Below are 19,791 nucleotides of genomic sequence, written 5' to 3' on the forward strand. Positions count from 1 at the left end.
CTGTAAGAATGTTAGTTTTTTTGTAAAAACGTTTTTGTAAATACTGTTTGATTACTGCAGAAATTCTACTTTCGAGTTTTACAGAAGAAAATGACAATAAAATGACAATAAAAATAGAAACACAAAGACTGCAGTGTTTTATATAAAGCCCATCAGTGTGTTGCTGGTGATATGAAAGAGTAATTCAAATGTTGCTTGTGTGTATGGTTTTGTTGCAAGAATTTCATTTTTAGAAAGGAGTGTTAAGTTTTGATTGCAGTGTTTCATTTTGGCATATATGTGAGTTGTTAATCTCCAAGTGCTATGTCTGATTGGCTTGTGTGTTGAGTTTTGACATAATGAGACAAATTCTGCAAAAAGTGTGTGAGCAATAGGCAAAAACTGTAAAAAAGAATTTGGTGCATTTTTCCCCATATTCCATCCAGTTTGCTTTATTTTTATAATATATTACACTTGATCTTTCTTGAATAAGTTTCTCAATTTCTTTTAGTTTTTCCTCTAATTTATTCTGAGCCTCTATGTTACAGCTTTTATTGCCATCTATCTGTTCTGTTAGACTTTCTATTTCCTTTGTTAGCGTGGACTCTTTTGACCTAAATTGCTTTTGTTTTCGAGATGAGTACTGAATTGCATGGCCTCTAAAGGCACATTTAAAGGTGTCCCATACAATAAGGGGATTTGCTGTACCTATGTTATGTCGGAAAAAGTCAGTTATAAATTCCTTTGTCCTAGTTACAAATAAATTATCATCCAATAGGCTTTGATTACATTTCCAATATCCTCGCCCACGTGGAAATTCAGTAAGAGTAATGTATATGCCAATTATATGATGGTCCCCATCAACACTTTTTTTACTTTTGGTGCCAACGAGAATGAGATAAGAAAGAAGTCAAGATGACTAGTTTGGTTGAGTCTCCGCCATGTATATCTCACTAGATCAGGATATTTAAGCCTCCATATATCTACTAGTTCTAATTTATCCATGACATTCACGATTTCCTTAAGAGCATGTGGGTGAGTGTTTGTGGTGTGATTTCCTTTACGGTCCATTGAGCTATTTAAAACAGTATTATAATCCCCCACCATAATAATATTGTCTTGAATTGCTTGCAGGGTTGATCATTTATTATATATATTGTCAAAGAAGTGTGGATCATCATTATTTGGTCCGTAAATGTTAATGAGCCATATCTGTTTATTGTCCAATAACATATTTAAAATAATCCATCTACCTTGCGTAAGATTCTGAGCCTGCCTGGCAGGATTGGTCCTACAAAGCCAGAGCCCCCTGATGGGAGAGCATTATATACAAGGAAATTCTCAAATCTCCTCGTTTATTGCTGGTCATATTAGCAGGTGTTTATCCTAAATGGTTGGCAGCCAAACTTAAGATTCCTGATTTGATATGAAATCCCCCCCCCATTCCCTTTTCCACGCAACTTCATCTAGAATTGTTGAATGAGTTTCCTGTAAACAATATATATTATATTCCTTCTCTTTGAGCCATGTAAATATTGTTCTTCTTTTGTTATTATCAGCTAAGCCATTACAATTATAACTGGCTATACTTATTTCACCATACACCGTAATGAGATACAAGTTTCAAGTCTATTTATCATTTTAAACAAACGTAATGATTGAGTGTCCATATACAGTGGGGCAAAAAGTATTTAGTCAGCCACTATTTGTGCAAGTTCTCCCCACTTAAAAGATGAGAGAGGCCTGTAATTTTCATCATAGGTACACGTCAACTATGAAAGACAAATTGAGAAAAAAAATCCAGAAAATCACATTGTAGGATTTTTTATGAATTTATTTGCAAATTATGGTGGAAAATAAGTATTTGGTCACCTACAAAGAAGCAAGATTTCTGGCTCTCACAGACCTGTAACTTCTTCTTTAAGAGGCTCCTCTGTCCTCCACTCGTTACCTGTATTAATGGCATCTGTTTGAACTTGTTATCAGTATAAAAGACACCTGTCCAAAACCTCAAACAGTCACACTCCAAACTCCACTATGGCCAAGACCAAAGAGCTGACAAAGGACACCAGAAACAAAATTGTAGACCTGCACCAGGCTGGGAAGACTGAATCTGCAATAGGTAAGCAGCTTGGTTTGAAGAAATCAACTGTGGGAGCAATTATTAGGAAATGGAAGACATACAAGACCACTGATAATCTCCCTCGATCTGGGGCTCCACGCAAGATCTCACCCCCGTAGGGGTCAAAATGATCACAAGAACGGTGAGCAAAAATCCCAGAACCACACGGGGGGACCTAGTGAATGACCTGCAGAGAGCTGGGACCAAAGTAACAAAGCCTACCATCAGTAACACACTACGCCGCCAGGGACTCAAATCCTGCAGTGCAAGACGTGTCCGCCTGCTTAAGCCAGTAAATGTCCAGGCCTGTCTGAAGTTTGCTAGAGTGCATTTGGATGATCCAGAAGAGGATTGGGAGAATGTCATATGGTCAGATGAAACCAAAATAGAACTTTTTGGTAAAAACTCAACTCGTCGTGTTTGGAGGACAAAGAATGCTGAGTTGCATCCAAAGAACACCATACCTACTGTGAAGTATGGGGGTGGAAACATCATGCTTTGGGGCTGTTTTTTCTGCAAAGGGACCAGGACGCACTGATCCGTGTAAAGGAACGAATGAATGGGACCATGTATCGTTGAGATTTTGAGTGAAAACCTCCTTCCATCAGCAAGGGCATTGAAGATGAAACGTGGCTGGGTCTTTCAGCATGACAATGATCCCAAACACACCGCCCGGGCAATGAAGGAGTGGCTTCAGAAGAAGCATTTCAAGGTCCTGGAGTGGCCTAGCCAGTCTCCTGATCTCAACCCCATAGAAAATCTTTGGAGGGAGTTGAAAGTCTGTGTTGCCCAGCGACAGCCCCAAAACATCACTGCTCTAGAGGAGATCTGCATGGAGGAATGGGCCAAAATACCAGCAACAGTGTGTGAAAACCTTGTGAAGACTTACAGAAAACGTTTGACCTGTGTCATTGCCAACAAAGGCTATATAACAAAGTATTGAGAAACTTTTGTTATTGACCAAATACTTATTTTCCACCATAATTTGCAAATAAATTCATTAAAAATCCTACAATGTGATTTTCTGGATTTTTTTTTCTCATTTTGTCTGTCATAGTTGATGTGTACCTATGATGAAAATTACAGGCCTCTCTCATCTTTTTAAGTGGGAGAACTTGCACAATTGGTGGCTGACTAAATACTTTTTTTCCCCACTGTAGCTGTACCATGATATTCGCATTGCTACTAAGTATCCCTTCAATTGTTCTCCACTAATTCCCCCGCTAAAGCCCCTCCCCATCCCAAGTTGAGCCGTCATCCCAGTGATCGGCATCCCACCCACATCCCTCCGGATCCCTAGGGCCCCGAGAGGCCAGGACCCATCCATCGAAAACAGCACACAGTGCCACGCACAAAACAGAAGCAGATTAACCGCCAAAAGAATTTCCAATGCTGTCACCTGTATATATAACTATTAAAAAATAGATATCTATTCAAATATCTTGCATATCTTATTTTCCATCATTATCAATTAATATGCGTAATAATGTCGGCAGTTCATACGTAGGATTTTAACATATAACCCGGATTGCCATTGTATTACATTAAATTTATTGACAAGCAATTATTATCCTAGCAAATAATTACCGTAGTCCATCACATACACCCCCCCAACATCCCCACCCCCCCACAACAGATGCCGGACAAACACTCACATACTCCAACACACTCATCCCCCCTCCTCCACAATCCACCATAAAATCAGATACTCAACGGTTGTTATATCCCAGAGCCCAACTCAAGAAAGGACCTGATTTACGAGTGCACATACAGTTACAGCTGATTGAGAAAGCATGCAAGATTGAGCAGAAATTGACAACAATGTCAGATTTGATTAATCTACTTAATCTATGTCAAGTCCTAGGTGATGGAGATCAGATCCACCCTCTTCACCTGAGACACAAACACTCTGGTCCCCCGTTGTAACCATTTTTCCCAAGCATCTCCGTGCAGTCAGACCTTTGATTATTTTGTGCCACCTGGGCCACAGTGATAAACCCCCTCTCTGATTGTCCGAGTGTGACCCCCTCCCCATGGGTTACTGCAGCCAGTGTTGCCAGCACTGCCACTACCTGGGTGGGGGTACCCCACCGGAATCCCCACCGACTAAGTAAAAGGTCGTCAAGGTTCTCATTAGCAGATTTGAGAATTTCCTTGTATATAATGCTCTCCCATCAGGGGGCTCTGGCTTTGTAGGACCAATCCTGCCAGGCAGGCTCAGAATCTTGAGGGGGCGGTGCTGCTCAAGTAGGTCTCTGACCGCATTTATTTCTCTGTTTAGGCTGCATACTCACAGCAGGTCCATAAAAGAGATGGGAACTTCTCTTTGGTGAATGGGTCACTCAGGTGGGTGTCCAGGATATAGGGTTGGGGATCTTTCCATCATGATAGGACAATACAAAATTAAATTAGATGTATACTATATTTAAAAATGTATATCCCTCATCTACACAAAATTGAAAGCTCTCCCTCACTACCCCTGCTCATAGACACCCGTCGGCTCTAGGATATGCAACCATTTCCCCTCTCACTCAATTAACACCGCACCTTTCCAAACACAAAAATGCACACCACATGGTTGACTGCGGAGGAAATGGGCCGAGCGTGCAAACGCACCCACTTCCCACACCTGCCGCAAGGGGGAAAGGACGCCAGGGAGAACACAGGACCAACCCCAACAACCGTCCACCAAAACAACAATTGCCCGCCAAAAAAGCCATGTTCTAATTAGTTGTATTTGAAGATTTATTATTCTGCTTGTTGTCTTTTCTTGTTATATTGTTTTATCCTTTTTTAAATACTATACTTACTATAAATGTTATTTAATATTCCAATCCCTATCATTGCTAATATTGGGTGTTCCATTATTCAACTCCTCTATTACAACTTTTAGAATAGCCATGGAGTAGTCTTTGTGTCTCTGAACATTTGGTTGTCAATATATAGTTTATCGACCACAAGTGCCACACGTTTCCCTTTTAATCTATTTTCCTTGAAGATTGGATACAGAACTTTGCGCCTTTCTGCAATCTCCCTCGGGAACTGATCATTCATGGCTATTTTCGTGCCAGCAAGTCTTTTTCCTAGGCTTTTAACCATAGCTTTATCCTTAAAAAATGCAAATTTGGCAACGATTGGGCGATCATATTTCTGTCCTCTTTGTCCGAAACGGTGTACACGTTCGAGTTGGATTTTATCGACAGCCTCGAGTGGTATTTGAAGCGCTGTATGCAGGAAATCCTTCATAATATTCTTGGTTATTTCTCCCTCCTTTTCCTGAATACCCGTAAGTACTAGATTTTCTCTCATCGATCTAGTTTGGATGTCTAGTAAGGCTTCTCTCAGAAGGTTGTTCTCCTTTTTAAGTTCCCTAACGTCCGTTTCCATCTTAGTTACTGTCACTTTTAATTTTTTGGTTTCTGTTTCCATTATCGATGCTTTTTCGTCACACATTTCAAGACTCGCTTTCAACTCTTTTACGTCCTTACTGACCAATTCTAGTATGCCCAATTTGTCATTTATCGACTTCAACAGGTCGCTTTCCACACTTACCAGACCCAGTGATGAAAAGCATATATCATCTGTATCAGTCAACGAGTCGCGTTTTCTCTTGGGGATTGGTTCTCCTCGTTTATCTTCCGCCATGTTTGGGTGTTGTGTGTTGTTGTAATATTTGTCGATATATTTCTCTAGCCTTATGATTTGTTTTGTGTTATTATCCAGATTGAATTTTATTTACTGCGAATATATGAAATGCTAATATTTAGTCTAACTTACTGATTTCGAATATTATGTTTTTATCTTGAGGTGGTGTGTCAGACCAGGAGACATCCCGAAAACCGGTCTTCTCCGTTTTACTCTACGTCTGAAGGTAATCGGGTACCGGTTTCAAAAATGAATGGAAGTATGGAAGCAGTTTTGTGCCAACAAAAAAAAGGGGGTAGATATGTGTCCCAAAAAATATATACATTTCCTGAGGTTTCTTATATATTTTAGATATAGGACAGACACTTCAAAATCGTATTCCTTATGATACATTTTTACTGTCTGTTTTGCCATTTATGAATGTGTTATTTAAAGCGTTTCTACGGGCTATAGTAGTAAAGGTCAAATTCAAATATTTTTATTTTTTTAGATACCTATAGGGGTCCTAAAATAAAAAATCAGATAACTAAATTATCCATGGTATGACCATCTTAAAACAATTCCATATGTTAGCTTAGTAGAACCCCCCCACATACTCGGTGAGGGAGCATCATCCTGACACATGGCTGTCTCTCTGGCAGGCATGCAGGCAGCTCCCCCAACCCAGAGCCGGTCATGTGAAACACATTCGCTCTTTATTGACCCCTAAACTCAGTTAACGAGGCAGCATGTGGGTTAAAAAACAGGTAAACAAACACAGTAGGGTACAGCCCAACACAGTAGGGAGGGACGCTTGTTGTTTTCTCAAGCGGGAGAAGTTACCACAGACTGTAGTTAAAACAAGCTTCTATTTGGGCAGGGTGCTGTATGATGTCAGTGTGTTAGCTAGGAGGAGAGTGTGTGAGATGATGCACATACACTTGGGTTGTGTCTCAATACTGTAATCCTGCCTCCTTTCCTTCCTCTATAGACCGCACACTAATCTGACTGGCGACTCAGTGGGTGAAAACAACATAGAGGAAGCTAGCGTGTTTCTGTTTCTCCTGCTGCTCTGTATCATTCTATTTCTCCAAACATCTCATTTAGAAGTTAAGGGTTAAGTTTAGGCACTCATTCCAAAAGGTTAAGGTAAAGGTTAAAGTTTGGGATAGGGTTCAAACCAAAAATTCCATGACTGGGATCGAACACACAACCTTCTGATCCAGAGACATGGGATTACACCCAGTGGTCCTCTGTAGCTCAATTGGTAGAGCATGGCGCTTGTAACGCCAGGGTAGGGGGTTCGATCCCCGGGACCACCTATACGTAAAAATGTATGCACACATGACTGTAAGTCGCTTTGGATAAAAGCGTCTGCTAAATGGCTTATTATTATTATTATCCACAACCCCCGTCCACTTCATGGTAATAGTGCTCACTGTTGCCGCTAGTGGCCGGTATTGAAGGCATTTCCCGACGTCCTTAGGACATGGATAGACATCCAATTTCGACGTCAATCTTGAACGACCTGGCTGTACTTTCACCGCTGTAAATCACTTATATACATGTACAGAACAGGCCAATGCCCAAAGGCATCTCATTATCTGGCAACCCTCCAGGCTGGTCCACAACTGGAAACCTGGTACTATGCATTCTGAGGTTCTGAGTAACAACTCAACCAACCAATGACCTCCATGCCATTCTGTTTCTATGGAAACCTCACACCTGTGTGACACCTGGGTACTGTTCTAATGGGATGGCACCCCTTCCCCTAGTTATAGAGTCTCCAACACTAAATCTGTCAGTCAGTGGGAATAACATATGAATGAGTAAAATCTGACCGTTGTTTTTAATATCCTTAGACAGGAAGTGTGGAATGGACCTGCTGGTGTGTGTATGAGTTGAGCAGAGAGGGCCAAGTCAGTGCCAAAAATCACACTTACGTGACCGGTTGGCTCAACAAGGCTCTTTGCTTGTGTCTGTCTAATGTGTGCTTGTGTGTGTATAGCCGTCTCTGACAATGATCATGTGTGTGTGCCCCCAATGCTGAGAGTTGGCATGTGTAACGATTGCGCATGTGTTAGCGCAGATGTAACGGGGTAGAACCGTTTAATGTATTGTGAAGGCACCCTTGTTGGTCTGCCAGTCCCAGGTGTGGCTCATTGTTAACTAAGTCAACACACAGTATATCAGGCAGACGGCGTTTGTTCATTCAGGGGATCCCCTTTGCCATGTTGAGGTCGGCGTGCCATGGGAAGACGGGAGCAGTGACGGTGGTTTTTAACAAAGTAAGTATGGAACTGTAAAGACGTAAATGTAGTGTTCTTGGTATAGTGCCCTTAATCTGCCTAGACCCGCTCTCCTTCTCCCTAGACACGCCCTCACCTCTTTAAACCAAGTGGCATAGATCGGCTACAACTTCCTTAGTGTTACATGTGTGTTTGTTTGTCTTGCCTATATGTGTATTGTAAAGTCTATGTGGTTGCATTGCTATGTGCAAGTGCATAGGAGACCTGGTGTACTTAACGTCAGAATGAGTTGGGGTAGCCAACAACACACACTGTGTAAGAAAGTGAAACTGTGTTACGTCACAGTTGAGTGGCATTGCTGGTCATATTAGCAGGTGTTTATCCTAAATGGTTGGCAGCCAAACTTAAGATTCCTGATTTGATATGAAATCACCTAAAAAATTCACTCTCTTCCTATCCTGGTATGGGCAGACTGAGGAAGGGAGCGGGAGAGGGAGGGAGGGAGAGAGAGAGAGCGCTCCTCTGCCCTTGCTGACTTGTTCTGGTGGCTCTGAGAGGTCTGGGTCAGGGAGAAGGAGACCCCTCTGTACGTTCCAATCAACAGCAGGGCTGTCCCTGCAAGCATGCCTATCTAATCCCTAAAACCGCCTATTCGTCTGGACCATACTGGCCAGGGTCTGTAAGGGTGTATAGGGGTTTTTGAGCAGAGCACTGCTCATTGAGACAGCTTGTGAGACTCTGACAGTGTCAGCTCACCCAGCTCTTATGATTAATGGAGGAGGCAAATTATAACACACATACACGCTTGTGTCCTGTCAGACACACACACTGCTTCACTGTAACTGGACTGTATGGTCCCTGGGGTATGTTATACACACACACAGACACACACACAGACACACATATACACACAAATGGACTCAAGCACGTACGCACACACACAGAAAAACACTCAGACACGTGCACGCACGTACGTAAGCACACACACACGCACCACACACGTCACACGCATGCGCACACACAAACACCGTCTGACCTGTAGGTTGGGTCCTTAAAAGCACATTACTGTAAGACTGGATTCTTCAACTGTATGGACATTCCTGGAACCCAAGGTATCTTGGCTGTTTATATAGCCGTCATTCAGAGGAGAGAAAGAGGAGGAAAACAGAAACGAAAGAAAATAATCCTCCTCTATTCTCTCCGTCTCTCTGTCTTACAGTTTTTTACAATCACTTTGGCACTAATTTCAGAACCTTGACGTCATTTTTCAAAACTCTAGACACAAAACGGTCATCACTTGTAACACAGGCTGTCCAATGTTCAAAACATTGCATTGTGCATTCATATCTTTAAAGAAATCTTGCACTTGCACAATCATTGGTTCAAAAAACAAATGTATTGTGAAATACCAATGAAACGTTAATTTACATCACCCACACACAAGCAACCGATAGTTTCACTGTGTCATTGTTCGTACAATCATTAAATATTGTAGTACAAAATAGGTGATACATGTTTCATTATGGTACTACATGTAAATACATCCCTGTAAAAGTACTGCAGTAGTAGAGAGAATACTACAGACACAGTGGAATCATTGAACAAAATCTGAAATATATTGATGAAAAACAATACAGTACTGTAAAACATCAAATGCAGTGTTCCTCAACTTGCTTGATTGTACTGTAAAAAGCAAAACATAGGAGTGATTACTGTACTTCTAAATTTTCATCAACTCTGTCTTGTAGATTTGGCCACAGGTTCTCATCTACATCACAATGGATGTTTTCATTAGCCAAACATCTTGGAAAAAACCTTCGGGCATGGCGAATCCAGGCCTGACACTGGTCTGCCGTGATGTCATTGCATGCATCATCCTTGGCCTGGAGAAGAGTGACTTGTTCATGAGGGCGCCTATCATAAACCTTCCATCTCCATGTGGAGAAAGATTCCTCAATCGGGTTAAGGAAAGGAGAGTATGGGAGTAAATACAGGGTGGTAAATTGTGCATGGGCCTGAAACCATGCTTGAACCATATGAGCATGGTGGAACCTGACATTATCCCACACAATGACATAGGTCACGCCATCAGCTCTACAGACCTGATCGAGCTCATCAAGGAAGGTTACAAGGAGAGCTGCATTATATGATCCAATACGAGGTCTGCGTCCCACCACACCATCTTCTGATATAGCCGCACACATGGTAATGTTGGCCCCACGTTGTCCAGGTACTTGGATGGTTGCCCGCTGGCCAATGAAATTCCGACCTCTCCTCCTTGTCTTGGCCAGGTTAAAGCCTACCTCATCCAAATATATGAATTTGTGATGGTTGTCATCAGCATCCAGCTCCATCACCCTCTAAAAATACATTTTGGAAAGAGATTTACTGATTACTGTACAATGTAGAATTACTAGGGAATTTTATTACAACAGCCATCTTGAAACTGAACATACCTGAACATACTCAGTCCTCATTTGCTTCACTCTGTCTGCATTTCTTTCAAAAGGCACATTGTATAGTTGTTTTAAAGACACCTGGTGCCTTTTCAGCATGCGTGCAATAGTCGGCAAACTTATGGATTCCACATTGTTAAACATGTCTTCATTGTCCAAGATATGCTGGCGAATTTCTGTAAGGCGAATATCATTTCTGGCCCGAACCAAATCGACCACAGCCTGCTCTTGTTGGTCAGTCAGAATTTTGCCTCTGCCTCCCCTATTTGGCCTAGTCTCAATTATACAGGGAACATTACAGTAAGAAGACACTTGGTCACATCACCTACTCTGTGATACACATTGGTATGCAGTCATTTGACAATTGAGAGTAGCATAATGTTTAGTGCATGCTGACGACTTACCGGTTCTCATTGCGGAAGGTTCTGATTATTGAGGCCACGGTTGACCTTCTGAGGTTTGGTTGTATCATTGTAGCCGCCTCAGGCATTGTCATGCCATGATTTATGACATGGTCTACAACTATTGCTCGGATTTCATTGGACACTCTTTGCTGTTGCTGCCGCTGTCTTGGTCCGTGGCCTTGTCCTCTACCACGTTCCCCCACTCCTCTCAAACGAGGCCCACGACCACCTCTCAGAAGGGGTGCTTGTCCCCTGCCATTCCTTTGACCAACACGTCTTCTTCTTCTTCCTCCCACCACTGCTTGACCTCTATTGTGACCTGGATCACCTGCCGGCTCTATTGTGACCGTATCGCTATGTTGTTGCAAGTGGATCCCAATCAATTCTTTATATGCTCGTTCCACAATGTGAACTCAATCATCAGTAACGAGTTGGCAGAATTGGACAAGCAAATATGTATGGCCTGCATCCATACAGTGCAGTACTGTCAATACTGTAAATAGTCTGAAAAGGTGGTACATGGGACCATAGAAATGGTGTCTGATAAAGAATGATGATGAAATATTACATCCATAGATAATGTAGTCTAATTGGTTCATGCTCCATGCTAATTGGTGACAATGAATCTCGTTATCTTGAAACTTTCATGATCTAAACATGGAATATTGTTTGTCTGTTTCCATACAACTATGCATTAAGAGTAATGCAACAGTTACTTATCATTTTGAGCAGTTGTATCAATTGATAGTTGGATAATTGTAATGAAATGAATAGACACTCATCTGAAATGTAATGTGTGAATTGCCTTTTGAAATAGTAGTACTTTGATGTTAAGTTGTGTCATATAGAACAGGTGATTTTTGTTAAATGAACAAATGATCTTAGTTTTATGTGTATTGTATCCAAGCAATTGAAAAAAGTGTTAGAGTTTTGAAAAATGTGCATTTTCATCATTGGTTGTGAGTTTTGTGTCTAGAGTTTTGAAAAATGACGTCAAGGTTCTGAAATTAGTGCCAAAGTGATTGTAAAAAACTGTAATTCCAGGCACAGCTCCTCAGGCAGGTGGTCTGATGCCAGAGAATATCAAAGACTATCAATACAATTGGTCCAATCAGCAGATGCTCAGATCATCATCACTATTTAAAAAAATTGGTTCATAAAGGGTTATTTGGCTGTCCCCATAAAACCCTTTTCGATTCCAGATATAACTATTTTTTGTTCCAGTTAGAACCCTTTTGGATTCCATGTAGAACCCTATGTGGAACTTTTTAGGTTCTAGAAAGTACCTTTTTTCCTGAGTGTATAGTGAGACTATTTTTACTAAGAGCCAGGTAGGACGTTACCATGTGTGATAGATGAGTGGTGGGTGGATGCACAGTAGCCTAATGTTTAGACACTGGCCCAGCCACTAGGCTTCTGATTACTCTAATGCTTCACTTTTAGAGCCCGCATTGTTTGACATTTCTCTTTCACTGAGTGAACTGTACAGTACTTCAGCAAATTACCCAAACAATCGTCCATAAAAATGACATCTCAATCTCAACTCATTTTATGCTCCAAATGACCCTCGACATGTACACGCACACCTTTGGATAGCGGATCTATCAAATAATTGAATTAAAGGGGGATTTTGGGGCCCTGCTCTGTGTGTGTGTGTGTGTGTATGTGTGTGTGTGTGTGTGTTAATGAGAAGGAACAGAGAGGAAAGGGGCAGTAAATCTGAGTTGGAGGGCCTACCCGCCCGTGCAGTGAAAGTTACCACAGTGATATGTTGAGTGACACCCTTAAACACCAACCTCCCCACCGGCCTAAACAAAACAGGGCCTGTTCCTCCTACAGTACCTCTGCGTGAGTGAGCGAGACACACATCTCCACACACACATATTCACACACTCTCTCTCTCAAACACACACAATCCTACCTCTGCATAAGTCAAAGAGAAACACACACACTCACTCTCCTCGGCACGGTGCAGCCAAAAGTAACACTGGAGGCTGAAGGTAAATAAATCGTCCTGATCGCCTGACTCCCATAAAAACCTGCTGGTCTGCCCATCACTCCGGGACACTGAGGGACAACCACACAATACCACATTATTCCCACAGAATTCCATCTTTTTCAATTTATCCCAGCCTGGGAGGTTTGGGATTTCCCCTTGGTGTGTTTGGAGTGTGCCTCACCTCACCTAGCTCTGTTAATCACATGTCACACCCTCACTGACAGATTTGGAGGATGAGGGAGGGAGGGAGGGAGGGAGGGAGGGAGGGAGGGAGGGAGGGAGGGAGGAGGGAGAAAGATAGATATGAAAGGGATGGAGAAAGTGAGACGAAAAGAGACGAAAGGAGAGGGACAGAGAGCAAGAAAAGTAAACAGATACTTTGAGATTCTGCCATCCATTGTGTTGAGTGACCTTAAAGGCCCGGTGCAGTCGAAAACTAGATTTTCCTGTGTTTTATATATACAGTATTTCTACACTATGAGGTTGGAATAATACTGTGAAAATGATGATAATGCCCTTTTAGTTTAAGAGCTGTTTGAAAAAGACTGTTTTGGTGGGATGGAGTTTTGGCCTGCCTTGTGACACCACCAGGCAGTAAATTAGTTAATAGACCAATAAGAAAGCAAAATTATTGCTTTAGAAATAGCTTCTTAGCAAAGAGCAATTTTTTTTCTTCTTTTTGACCATTTTAATTGAAAACAATTACAGTAAGGTACTTAATTGTTACCCAGAAATGATTTGATATTGAGATTAATAAATGGCTGTATTGGACCTTTAAAGAACACTAGAAGAAGCTCTTACAGTTACAACCAAAAGTGCTCCATAAACAATCTGCTAGTTCCCATGCTCTCTTCATCCATCTCGGGCCATGCTACCTCTCTCTGTCCCTCCCTCTCATGGCATTCTCTCAACCAGCTTCACCTGGAATGCTTTTCCAACAGTCTTCTTGGAGTTCCCACATATGCTGAGCACTTGTTGGCTGCTTTTCCTTCATGCTGCGGTCCAACTCATCCCAAACCCTCTCAATTGGGTTGAGGTCGGGTGATTGTGGAGGCCAGGTCATCTGATGCAGCACTCCATCACTCTCCTTCTTGGTCAAATAGCCATTACACAGCCTGGAGGTGTGTTGGGTCATTGTCCTGTTGAAAAACAAATTATAGTCCCATTAAGCGCAAACCAGATGGGATGGCGTAGCACTGCAGAATGCTGTGGTAGCCATGCTGGTTATGTGTGGCTTGAATTCTAAATAAATCACAGACAGTGTCACCAGCAAAGCACCCCCACACCATCACACCTCCTCCTCCATGCTTCATGGTGGAAACCACACATGCGGAGATCATCCGTTCACCTACTCAGCGTCTCACGAAGACACGACGGTTGGAACCAAAAATCTCATATTTGGACTCATCAGACCAAAGGACAGATTTCCACCGGTCTAATGTCCATTGCTGGTGTTTCTTGGCCTAAGCAAGTCTCTTCTTCTTATTGGTGTCCTTTAGTAGTGGTTTCGTTGCAGCAATTCGACCATGAAGGCCTGATTCACGCAGTCTCCTCTGAACAGTTGATGTTGAGATGTGTCTGTTACTTGAACTCTGTGAAGCATTTATTTGGGCTGCAATTTCTGAGGCTGGTAACTCTAATGAACTTATCCTCTGCAGCAGAGGTAACTCTGGGTCTTCCTTTCCTGTGGCGGTCCTCATGCGAGCCAGTTTCATCATAGTGCTTGATTGTTTTTGCAACTGCACTTGAAGAAACTTTCAAAGTTCTTGAAATGTTCAGTATTGACTGACCTTTATGTCTTAAAGTAATGATGGACTGTCGTTTCTCTTTGCTTATTTGAGCTGTTCTTGCCATAATATGGACTTAGTCTTTTACCAAAGAGGGCCATATTCTGTATACCACACCTACAGATGTTTATCAGTTTACCACATCCTAAACTCCTGAGTGGCGCAGTGGTCTAAGGCACTGCATCGCAGTGCTAACTGTGCCACTAGAGATCCTGGTTTGAATCCAGGCTCTGTCACAGCCGGCCGCGACCGGGAGACTCATGGGCGGCGCACAATTGGCCCAGGGTAGGGGAGGGAATGGCCGGCAGGGATGTAGCTCAGTTGATAGAGCATGGCGTTTGCAACGCCAGGGTTGTGGGTTCGATTCCCACGGGGGGCCAGTATAAAAAAAATAATATATGTATTCACTAGCTGTAAGTTGCTCTGGATAAGAGCGTCTGCTAAATGACTAAAATGTACTTTGTCACAACACAACTGATTGGCTCAAACGCATTAAGAAGGAAAGAAATTCCACAAATTAACTTTTAACAAGGCACACCTGTTAATTGAAATGCATTCCAGGTGACTACCTCATGAAGCTGGTTGAGAATGCCAAGAGTGTGCAAAGCTGTCATCAAGGCAAAGGGTGGCTACTTTGAAGAATCTCAAATATAAAATATAATTTGATTTGTTTAACACTTTTTTGGTTACTACATGATTCCATATGTGTCATTTCATAGTTTTGATGTCTACACTATTATTCTACAATGTAGAAAATAGTAAAAATAAAGAAAAACCCTGGAATGAGTGGGTGTGTCCAAACGTTTGACTGTTACTGTATATATCACCACCACCTGCAGGTATGAGTGAAGAAGACAAAGTCAGGGGATCCCAGAGTGAAAATATACAGTACGTAGAACAGATTGATTCAGATTCCCTAGTAAGTGATTACTCATCCCCCCAATGCAGTAGTGGTGATATGGTGTAGTTATGTCACTGTTACATAATGTTTCTCCTACTCCTGGAAGCCCCTTATAGTAGCCCCAGTGTCTAACATGCCCCTAGGTAGGACTACATACAGTGAACTCCAAAAGTATTAGGTTAAAGTGCAGACTGTCAGCTTTAATTGGAGGGTATTTTCATCCATATCGGGTGAGCCGTTTAGAAATTACAGCACTTTTTGTACATAGTCCCCCCATTTTAGGGGACCAAAAGTATTGGGACAAATTCACTTAAAGTATTCAGACCCCTTTACTTTTACCACATTTTGTTACGTTACAGCTTTATTTAAAAATGGATTTAAAAAACTCAGCAATCTACACACAATATCCCATAATGACAAAGCGAAAACAGGTTTTTAGACATTTTGCTAATGTATTACAAATAAAAAACAGAAATATCTTATTTACATAAGTATTCAGACCTTTTGCTATTAGACCTGAAATTTTGCTCAGGTGCATCCTGTTTACATTGATCATCCTTGAGATGTTTCTACAACTTGATTGGAGTCCACCTGTGGTAAATTCAATTGATTGGACATGATTTGGAAAGGTCCCACAGTTGACAATGCATGTCAGAGCAAAAACCAAGCCATGAGGTCGAAGGAATTGTCCGTAGAGCTCCGAGACAGGATTGTGTCGAGCCACAGATCTGGGGAAGGGTACCAAAACATTTCTGCAGCATTGAAGGTCCCCAAGAACACCGTGGCCTCCATCATTCTTAAATGGAAAAGTTTAGAACCACCAAGACTCTTCCTAGAGCTGGCCTCCTGGCCAAACTGAGCAACCGGGGGAGAAGGGCCTTGGTCAGGGAGGTGACCAATAACCTGATGGTCACTCTGACAGAGCTCTAGAGTTCCTTTGTGGAGATGGGAGAGCCTTCCAGAAGGACAACCATCTGTGCAGCACTCCACCAATCAGGCGTTTATGGTAGAGTGGCCAGACAGAAGCCACTCCTCCGTAAAAGGCACATGACAGCCCGCTTGGAGTTTGCCAAAAGGCACCTAAAGACTCTCAGACCATGAGAAACAAGATTCTCTGGTCTGATGAAACCAAGATTGAACTATTTGGCCTGAATGCCAAGCGTCACATCTGGAGGAAACCTGGCCCCATCCCTACGGTGAAGCATGATGGTGGCAGCATCATGCGTGGGGATGTCTTTCAGTGGCAGGGACTGGGAGACTAGTCAGGATCGAGGCAAAGATGAACGGAGCAAAGTACTGAGAGATCCTTCATGAAAACCTGCTCCAGAGCGCTCAGGACCTCAGACTGGGACAAATGTTCACTTTCCAACAGGACAACGACCCTAAGCACACAGCCAAGACAACGCAGGAGTGGCTTCAGGACAAGTCTCTGAATGTCCTTGAGTGGCCCAGCCAGAGCCCGGACTTGAACCCAATCTAACATCTCTGGAGAGATCTGAAAATAACTGTGCAGTGACGCTCCCCATCCAGTCTGACAGAGCTTGAGAGGATCTGCAGAAAAGAATGGGAGAAACTCCCCAAATACAGGTGTGCCAAGCTTGTAGCATCATACCTAAGAAGACTTGAGGCTGTAATCGCTGCTAAAGGTGCTTCAACAAAGTACTGAGTAAAGGGTCTGAATACTTATGTAAATGTGATATTTCAGTTGTTTATTTTTAATAAATTAGCAGAAATTTCAAGGGGTCTGAATACTTTCCAAAGGCACTGTATGTGTTTAGTATTTGGTCCCATATTCCTAGCACGCAATGACTACATCAAGCTTGTAACTCTACAAACTTGTTGGATGCATTTGCTGTTTGTTTTGGTTGTTTCAGATTATTTTGTGCCCAATAGAAATGAATGGTAAATAATGTATTGTGTCATTTTGGAGTCACTTTTATTGTAAATAAAAATATAATTGTTTCTAAACACTTCTACATTAATGTGGATGCTACCATGATTACGGATAATCCTGAATTAATCGTGACTAATAGTGAGTGAGAAAGTTACAGAGGCATAAATATCAAATTCCTCATTGCATTCTGACCGATGTGCCATGATGGCAGCAGAAATCCTGAATCAGTCTGACCTCATCCTCATACAGTCCTTCCTTCGTTTTACAGTGTGTGTGCGTGCATGTGTGTGTGTGTGTTTTTCCATCACTCACTCACTCACTCACTCACTCACTCACTCACTCACTCACTCACTCATGGGGGATCAGTGATTTTGTGGTGAGTGACTCTGGTTCTGTTCCAGATGTTTATCAGTTTACCACATCCTAAAGAACACAATCTCCCTGTAAGAACAGAACACAAATGTAGTACAGAACAAATACACACACACACACACACACACACACACACACACACACACACACACACACACACACACTTCAAGGCAGCTGCTGTGCTGGTTCCTGGCGTGTGACCTGCTGATATGAAATCACCTCGGGACCTGAGGCTGATGCTGTACAGAGAATGAACAGGCCTCAAGTGACCATGAGAAGCTGAGAACATTTATCTAACACTCGAGTAACACTGACTATGGGGTACATTAAGTTACAGGATTTCACAATGTTTCACAATGGTCTCTCCGCAATTGCCCACACCCGCCATACGAAGTGTCCGACCACATTTTCGGATCAAGCATAAATTCGCTTTTACCTACTGCGTCCTTTCTGCGTTCTGTCACTCAGCAAAGCGTCATTACAGGACCGCGATGTCACAGTCCGGAGGGCGCATCTGCCAGTTTCGAGAAACACCAAGGTAACACAGTATTCATCTATACAGTTGTCGGGGTTAGATTACCATAACATGTCCCTCAACTGCTCAACCAAAGAAGCACTGCCATTAGGCTCCTGATAACACTACTTTGTGTGCGCACACAAATGAGCTGTCTCTTCATTCAACAATTGGAATCAATCAATGTGAATATGTGACAATTTCTCTCTGGCGCAATGTAACCAGCTTTATATGAAGAAACATTATCACATGGATTTACTATTGGAAATTAATATAAAAAATATATTTTTGTACCATCTCAAAATTTACTCTGTCGCTGGGTCATTAATAAAAAGTCATCCAAGAGGACCCATTGGCCCCGAACCGGGCAGTACAAGAAAACGATTATGCATTGAGGGGTGGTAACAGTATGCAACAGTAAACTTGCCGTTACACGTCCTCAAAGAGCCGTGTAGCCTACTAATTGTACACGTTGGTAATGTTGCGAAACTCTAGGCTACTCAATAGCGATCAGCACCACCAGAAGATAAGTTCGTTCAATAATAAGTTCTTACCGAGATACTGTCGGATGTCCAGTAGAATGTTGGGAGGTCCTCCGTTCAACTGGTAAAACAGAGACCCAAAACAGAAGAGGAATAGACTAGCCATGCAAAAACCATACCCTCGCAGGGAAAAACGTAACAGAACCGCCGAGAGAAAACCGAACTTTTTGTTGTTCCGATCTCTAATGTGGTTTGGAGTCTGGTTATTGTGAAGGGGACTGTTGCTGAAATTCTTCATCATCTCCTCCTCACAAAGTGCCGCCGAGAGTGATAGTCACCCATCCGCCTGTGGAAAGTGAAACTTCTCTCTTTTTTGATATTATTTGAAACCGACACCTATTAGGAAACGCAGGCACCCGCCGCCGCCACGAGTTATTTGCGCACACGGTTTTCGCCTCCGTTCGGTTCCTCTCGTCTGTTCTCGCCGGACTATTTCAGCGAATGAAGTTGCGGGTTCATCCCAAAACTGAGATTTTTTGAGCCAGCGGCGGTGTCAGATTACTGAATGTGGAAGAAAATAATTCAGTGGATATTTTCAATGGGTTTAGGTGCAAAACAGCGTCACCGTGTGTACAACAACAGACCACATAGGTCATACTGGCCTTCTCTAGTTCTGTCAAGACCGGTTTTCATCTTACAGAGATTCATTCATAACAATTAGGACATGACATTAAAACACGTTAAGACGAGTTAGGACATATAGCCTACTCTACATAAAATAAGTAGTAGGAGCGCTGCAGGTAGTTTATTCCAAAACAACCACAGGTGCTCTTGTTGGGGAATATTACTGGAAATTCTAAAGGAAAAATTATAACCACAAATTGGTGCTAAGTGGCATAAGAAAATCAAAGTCAAGGCACTAGTGTGGGTTTGAAAGTTAAAAAGTCTTTGGTGTGTGATAAGTACTTATTAAAATACACCAACGCATATTGGCTAACAGCTTCAAGG

At 42.3% G+C, this 19,791-nt stretch overlaps 1 protein-coding gene across 1 annotated transcript in view; it reads right to left on the reverse strand.

Annotated features, from left to right (window-relative positions):
• The window catches only part of LOC121548770 (uronyl 2-sulfotransferase-like), a 134,975-nt gene extending 115,711 nt beyond the window's left edge, over window positions 1-19,264 (reverse strand). Inside the window, exon 1 of the mRNA XM_041860319.2 lies at window positions 18,856-19,264. Within this exon, the coding sequence (XP_041716253.1) occupies window positions 18,856-19,084 (229 nt within the window). The 5' untranslated portion in view covers window positions 19,085-19,264. The remainder of the gene's footprint in view (window positions 1-18,855) is intronic.
• Window positions 19,265-19,791: the final 527 nt, after the last annotated feature.

This window comes from Coregonus clupeaformis, chromosome 33, assembly GCF_020615455.1.
Source record: "Coregonus clupeaformis isolate EN_2021a chromosome 33, ASM2061545v1, whole genome shotgun sequence".
Lineage (NCBI taxonomy): Eukaryota > Metazoa > Chordata > Actinopteri > Salmoniformes > Salmonidae > Coregonus > Coregonus clupeaformis.